This window comes from Austrofundulus limnaeus, unplaced genomic scaffold, assembly GCF_001266775.1.
Source record: "Austrofundulus limnaeus strain Quisiro unplaced genomic scaffold, Austrofundulus_limnaeus-1.0 Scaffold209, whole genome shotgun sequence".
NCBI lineage: Eukaryota > Metazoa > Chordata > Actinopteri > Cyprinodontiformes > Rivulidae > Austrofundulus > Austrofundulus limnaeus.
Window position 1 is genome coordinate 390,694 of NW_013952611.1, and position 7,781 is coordinate 398,474.

Below are 7,781 nucleotides of genomic sequence, written 5' to 3' on the forward strand. Positions count from 1 at the left end.
GTGTGTGTGTGTGTGTGTGTGTGTGTGTGTTTTCTCAGCAGGGGAATATTTGGAGCTGAATTTTCCACTGTTTTTGTTTATTCATGAGACGGTATCCTCCCATTTACAGGTTTCCATTATTAACCTGGGCAATTGATAAAAAAAAAAGTTTCCACTGCTACTGAGAGAGATGCAAAGCCACTTTGCTTTATTATTGTGTAACATTACAAATCATGTTTTTTCATGTGGTATAGAAATCATAATATGGGGAAATGTCCCAGTGGAAAAGTTACACCTACTGCAGTTTAATGATTATAATAAAAACCCTGCCAATCCCACATTATGCAAGGGACTGATTTTTTTAAGGCAAATTCCACAAAAACAAAATGTTCCACAGCTTAACTGTCTTTCCTTTTATTGCATGTTTGTGGTTAACAAGTCATTTTAAGAAAGGTGAAGGAGATGTTATTTGAGAGTTTGTCTTTAAAGGAAAAATTTAAAATAATCCCTTTCAGAACTTTAACACTTGGTTTCTTTTTCTGCAATGAATCTTTGTGGTCAAATCAGAATAGAAAAACCTGACTTTGTATAATTCCCTTTGCTCAGTTTTTACCTGTGAAAGCAGATTTATCTTTCAGTCGTTCAGACTCTTCAAAAATTCTTCATTTCTCAGAAATTGCTGCAACTACACGGTACACAAGCTGCATCATTGTGTGGCTATAAATAGCACACTAGTGTTGTGTTGTGGTGCAACAGTTAGCCACATCCTGTTTCTAAATTTCTCACATTGGCAACAGAGTAGAACGATTAAAACAGGGCCAGAGTTTCACCTTTTGCCTCTGTCACTTTTTTTTGTTGTTGTTTGAACAATGGAACATCAGTGAGCATGCCAGTGGAAAATAATGGTTGATAAAGCACATCAAAATAACACCACATTTAATATGTGGGCGGAGGACACGTCACAATTTTTTTTAACAGTGTCTGTGTTTTCGCTGTGAAAAAAAGGAACATTCTCCCTTGTGCAAACAGGACTGAGCGGCAGCATTAAAGCTGTATCGTTCCATTGTTGCATGTGTCTGTACTTCCTTTATGAACTAAAAATAACCTCGGCGTGTAAATGCCTGTTTAGCCCCGAGTGGAACATGGTTGAAAACAGCCAGCAGTGTTGGCACAGGTTGGATTTTTCCAAAGGGAGTTCCTCCAGCCGTGGGAGGTGAATCCCGACCAACCTGTGTGTGCGCACTGTGCATGTTTGTGCAACTGGGAGTGCGTTTGCATACAAAAGCAAGGTATATTTTGTTGTGCTTATTACTTTTAAAAGCATCATACATTATTTAATGTGTATCCTATATTTAATTATTTAAACATACATGTGTTTCTCTGTCCATGCTTTGCACTATATTATTGGTTTGTCTGAACATGTTTTCACATCAGACAAATAATAGGCTACTTGGAAAATGACATTTTTTCTGTTTCATCTGCATTTTGAACATGTTCCAACATTGTGCAGTATTAACCAGTATTGACCAGTTTAAATGGATTTTTGTGTAAAAATCACAAATATTATTAGGGCTTGCCAAATCAAATTAATAAGAGAGCTTTGCAATGCCTTCATTTGCCTCCATTCATTTAAATGGTGGCACCTATTATTATCCACCTAAAAAAAATAATATACTTTATTTATATCTATCGTTTTATAGCCATACATTAAAGCAGCCAGAACAGCAATATGCACCGCTACAAATATTATATCAAAATGACCAGCTCGGGGGTGGGAGGTGTGCTATTACTTTTAGTGGCATTTTGAGTTACCATGGTGATGTAAATTGCAAAATACTACCATCACAAAACCTCATAGAAATACACTGAGCTCAGCTTCCAAGTGCCACATTCATCTAAACTTTTCAGAGGTTTTCTCATGTTGAAAGTAAGGTTCTGTGCAGCTGTTCTGCCCTGCCTTGTAACAACATCACAGTCTGGTCTTCTGATTTGCTGAGACTGTTACTGAGCAGAGTAGTCTCATAGGTCACATAACAAAAACTTTGTGTAATTCAACATGGCACCCAAATTGGTCATCGGTTTTAAGACATACAAAGCTGAAATTTGGTAGATTGATAGCTGAGAGCTAACACAACACATTCTTTATGTTAATCAGAAGTTTAAGCCAACCGCTAATGCTTATTTAAAAAAGGCTCTAATTCAACCAATTTTAAGACTTACGCAGCTGAAAACTGGTATAGTAATAGCCAAGAATAAGCTTTGACAAATCCTAAATGCTAAATAAAAGTCTAAGATGGCTGCCAGAGCTAAAATGCAAAATTGACCATAACTCAGTGGTTTTAATCATGTTTGGCTCATTTTGGTTGTTAGTAGGTCACAGTGATCTCCAACAAACAGTAAATTCTAATCTTTAATTAAATTGGACAGCACATGGAAAGTTCTTTCATAGTTTCTCCAGGAAATATTCTTATTTTGCTTATTGCTTATTCAATTACCTCGATTTAGAAACCCAATAGAGCAAGGTAATGGCTAGTTCAAATACAGCTATAAATGTAGGTACAATTTAGGAATATTTTATTAATACTTCAGCTAAAATAATAGTAATAATTGATTCAATTTGTTTTTCACTTTACATTTTCCGATCTCAAAGTGATCCAAAGCTATAAATATCTAAAATAAATAAATAAATAAATAAATAAATACATTTTATAAAAATTTTAAAAAGCGAGCTTTACAGTCCTTTCTTAAAACTCTCTCTAAAGTCTGAGGTATCCTCAGACAAGGTCAGAGCAAAAGGCCCTATTGCCCATGGTGCACATTTCAAAAATTACCATTTAGTGTGAAAGTGACAGCAGTGTAAAAGTTACTTTTTTATGAGCCGCTGAATTTTTGAAGGGCTGTTTTGTAGCTGTTTTAAAATGGCAGCAATGTGGTTTGTAAGTCATTTAATCAACAACTTGTTCCTGGCTGAGAAATGAAATTTACTTACTTTGAATATTGTTTTTCTATATTATCTGACTCAGTGCTGATGTTTCACTCTTCACCAACTAGTATCTAGTGAAAACAAACAGCATAGTCTTCTTTGAACCTTAAAGTGGGTGGACTTCCTGTCACTGGTTTCACCAGACTCTTTCAGTCTCTCTCTCTCTGTCTGCATCAGTTTGTGTTATCATCCTGAGCTCTGCAACTGTGAAACTTCTTGTTTGTGTGGAGCCACAGGTCTTGAGGTCCTCGCCATCTTCTCAGTCACTTCCCTCTGTTTTGCCAAAGAACACACTGTAGATAAAGGAGAGTTTGGGGGCTGCTGATCCCTGCCTGCCTGACTGTGGGAAAAGTGCGGGCACAGGAACTGGTGCAGGAAAGACAAGAGGGTGACTTAGAAAACAGAGATGTGTGTAGTGAGATGATATGAGCTAGCAATGACATTGATATGTTTGGATTGCAGCTACTGATATTTTTAGTATTTGTCAACTGAAGCCTTGCTATTCAGCATTTCACAATGTCAGATGATTTTGGACCAGTGGCGGCTGGTGGATTTTTCTCCAGGGGGGGGGGTTACAACTCCAAAATATACATATCTCAAAAAGTAATCACACATGTACTAAGTTGTTTAACAGCAGTGTATTTATTAAACAAATAAAAATAATAAAACAGAATTACAATGTCATGTAGTGTTTTATTTTTTGTACATACGTTTAGCTCTTCTGTTACTGAGGAGCAAATCTCTTCATGACTCTCTGGTTAAAGTCACGGATGTTTTAATAAGATTTTTCTCTAGCATGGTCAGTGCAGTGAGATGTRMTGTTGTGTACCTGAGGAAAGTCTTGATTCTCTTCAGTGTTGAGAAGCTCCTCTCAGATTCAGCTGAGGTCAGAGGAGATGTGATGAGAATCTTCAGCAGAGTCACAGTCTCTGAAGGTGTCCTGCAGATTGTTCTCCATGAAGAGCTGGTACAGAGCCACAGCACCAATGCAGCTCCAAAGATGAGAAATGCTATGTCACGATAGTTGAAAGACCTTTGATGGTCCATGTTTTTTTTTAATGAGAGCCACCACACTGGCCTGGCACTCCACAGGATTTGTCCCAGTCATGCAACATTAAAGAGAATCGTTAATCAACAAAGCCCAATCACATCCATGGTCTTCAGCATCTTAGAGCAAATTATCCCTACCCATGACACTTGGGCACTAGGGAACTTAGACTCTGCTTCCTCAAAGTTACATGGTGGAGAGATCCTTGATGTGCTCCTTCCCCTGCTCAACAGTGTCTTCAGTCCTGGCCAGCAGTTTCCCACCCAAACCAAGAACAGCCTGGCATTTTCTTTTCTGAGTCACTGAACTGTTTGCCAAAGCCTCCTCAGGGCAAACTAAAGTGCTTCCCCCAAACCCTCCCCAAATTTCACCCATGCCTTCTGGACACCCTGTACCAGTCAACTGCTACAAGAGTCCTCCATATTATTTATGCTTCTCCAGTGGATCTTTTGATTGCAGGGATTAATGATGGCCAGAGAATCTCCTGCCACCTGGCTAAAGTTCCATTCACACTGAATGTGATTTCAGCATCAAAATTGCGTCCAACGCTTCAAGTTGGACGCTTGTGCACTTTGAGGTCAGACGCGAGTCAATTGCTCTTGAAGCGCTTGACGGGCGTCCAGTGTGTCGAGAGCCTCCTCCCCCTTCTCTGCTGGTCTCGCCTACTCTGTCGGTCTCTGTTTGATGGCAGATGAAATAAAGAAAGTGGCTTTGTTTTATTTACTGAGAGCATGAGAACGTTGCGCTCATCAGATAGTTAATTCATAATTAATTCACCAGATAATTCAGAGACATTCAGAGTTTGATGAGTTTCATCACCCAGGAGCTGCGAGCTAACGAGGCTAGCTTTCAGAACTATTTTTGTCCCGAGTCCAGTTTGATGAGCCGCTGACCCGAATCAGTGCCCACATCTCCTACCAGGAAACCAACTACAGGCACTTGATTTCAGCTAAAGAGCCATCTGTCTGGACATCACTCAGGAAACTGTCCCGTCTGAAAAGCTGTCACTACGTCAAACAGTGGAGTCTGTCTGATTGGTTGACGTGCCGCGTCGAGCTACAGAAATCCAAATTTTCCAACTCCAGCATGTCAAATGCTAAAATCACTCCAATCGCGCTAGATGCACTGCAGCACTTCCCGGCGCTGCTTGACATGCATTGACCATAGGCTTTCAATTTAAACCTGATGCCCCTGATGCTGAAATTGTGTTCAGTGTGAACGCAGCATTGCATGGCACCCACGCTTGACAATCCTCCTCTATAGTGGTGAGCCCACATTGAGGCAGCATTCTTTCTCTCCAAGAATAGACGTATTATTTTGATAAACCAAGATATCTTCTCGTTTTCTTGTTGGGAAATGATGACACTTGATGCTCACATTGTATTTTTGCTAGTACTAGGAGTGTAGCAATTTCATGGCTGCCTTCATTCTAAAGTAAGATTTCACAAATGTTTTGTTTTTATTTCAGCCATGTTCTAAAAGTGCTGTCATGTATTGTGAAGGGGACTTTATCAAGTATTCTAAGTTGGAAATGTCGCCCTTAGAGTAATTTAAATTGATATTTTCTTTTGTCATATTTTTACAGGATGTGTAAAAGTCAATTTTGATTTTAACTTTATGTGGCCAATAATGATCAGCTTTTTTTATTTTTGTCTCTACAGTGAACGAGATCATCAGGAACGATCTCTCCACCATTTCTGTGCACACGCATGCATAGAAATCCAGATATCCTCTGCTACAGCGTGCACACACTCACACTCCAGCAGCAAGATCAACCCAACAGAGGACAAGAAAAAATAGCATTGAGGTCCAGAATATGAGAAAGAAAAGCTTTGACCAGGATCTCCTACTTAACCATCATTACCATCCTCCCCTCTTTGCTCAAAAACTTGTTGCAGACCCAGTCTGACAACCACTGGCAAGCTCAATTTGAATAGACATATTACATTTGAAAAAAGGGAAGTGATATCAGTGGCAAAGTATGTGACTACACTTGCCTTAATCCACAGCAGATGGTTTATTATTATTATTATTATTATTATTATTATATATTTTTTGTGGACCAAGCAGCTGAATAAGACTGAATTACTCTCGTACCAATGACAATCTTTGTTTTAACTATGACCACTATGTAAGTGCATGGACAAGCTAATAGGACAGTAAGTGTTGGGCTTTATCCCTTCAATTCATTGGTTTGTGCAGGTGGTCAGCAACAACCAAACTGGTGCCTTACAGCAGAGATACTGACAGCACACATGCAAAGTGGTTCATCCAAACCCAAAGCAGAAGTTTTTATATGATGTTTTTTGTATAATTTCGATGATTTGTTTACAGGGAAACTGAGTAAAAACGATTGGAGAATATGTTAACTGTATGTGAATGCATGACAATTGTGTCCTTATCTAAATATTATTATCTTTGCTCATTCATGTTAATTTTCATGGATGATATAATTTTGTATAAACATTTCTGGTAAAATATGTATGCCTTAAGCTTGTATCATAAAAATTTTCTATGTACTTTAGACTTTTCCCTTTGTCTCTCCCCGCTGTAATTTACCCTCTGTCCTGCCTTCTTTTCTTTTCACCTTAGTGCCTGTTTTTAAATCACTTTTTTCTCTGTCTTCCTGTCATCAAGTAAGATCTTGTCACAGCAATGCAAAGACAATCAGAGAACATTAAGTGCAAATCTTATGACAAAAGATCCTATTTAACAGGAGCTTTTAAAAGCAGGTGTTTTGTTTTTGACATAGATGAACAAAGGTATGCCTACCTGCTGATTTGAGAATGCCGTTAGACATTTCTTGCACTGCAGGTTTGCCTCATAAATAGGCAAAGGCATTATTGTACAGTAAATGTGCTCAGTTTTACTCATCATCTTGGTGGTTTAATGAGGAGTTGGCAAGACTGTTACATCCTTACAGCTGGCAATAATTGATCTTGTAGTGAACCAAAGAATTTTATCTTTGGCGAAATTATTGCCCAACTTTTCCTTCTTCTGTGTGAGACTCAGTGTAGCATGGTTTCCCCGTTCATTAAACATTATGCACTTTACAGCAGATAAAAAAACAGACTCTTCTTGCCTCCTGACCAAATATTGTAGAATGATTTCCACTCTTGTGTCACAAACATATGTTTACTCTTCTCATATGAAGCTGCAACCTTTTTCTGTGATTTGTCTTTTGGAGCATGCACACCATACTAATGCTGGGAATCATTTAGCGGATATTAGCTTCTAGAATAGCTTCTTAATATGTTTTTGACATAATCTATAATAGCATGACTAAACTGTATGAATAAAATTCCTATTTTGTGCCTTACTTGCTTTCAATCGTAAAAAAATGATGCAGCTGTGTAATGCTTCTCTGTATAGGCACAAAGTGAATTGTTTCTTTCAAATATGACATATTTATGACAAATAAAAATTGTTTAAAGTGGTTTCAATTAACATGTTCTCAAAAATGTCTTAATAAATGGCATAATGTTGAGTACAAAAAGCATGTGTTTGTATTGTATTAACATTCAAAGAGTGGTGTGGTGGTTTTTGCACTGTTTTCCTACATGTCTTTTTTAAAAATATCTTAGCTTCAACAGTATCCAAAAACTTAAATGTTGGAGTAACAAAAACAGATTTATAGAAATGTGCATGTTTTCTGTCTGTGTTGATCTTGTGATGAAGCATTGACCTGTTCAGAAACTTAAAGAAATTAAAGGGGCAATATCATGTAAAATCAACTTTTTTGAGTTTTATGTCATGTTATAATGTTATACT

At 37.9% G+C, this 7,781-nt stretch overlaps 1 protein-coding gene across 1 annotated transcript in view; it reads left to right on the plus strand.

The window, feature by feature from the left end:
- Positions 1–7,457, plus strand: part of LOC106525012 (nuclear factor of activated T-cells, cytoplasmic 1) — a gene marked incomplete in the record, with an annotated part of 96,572 nt that extends 89,115 nt beyond the window's left edge. The window contains 1 exon segment of the mRNA XM_014019110.1: positions 5,672–7,457. Within this exon segment, the coding sequence (XP_013874564.1) occupies positions 5,672–5,727 (56 nt within the window).
- Positions 7,458–7,781: the final 324 nt, after the last annotated feature.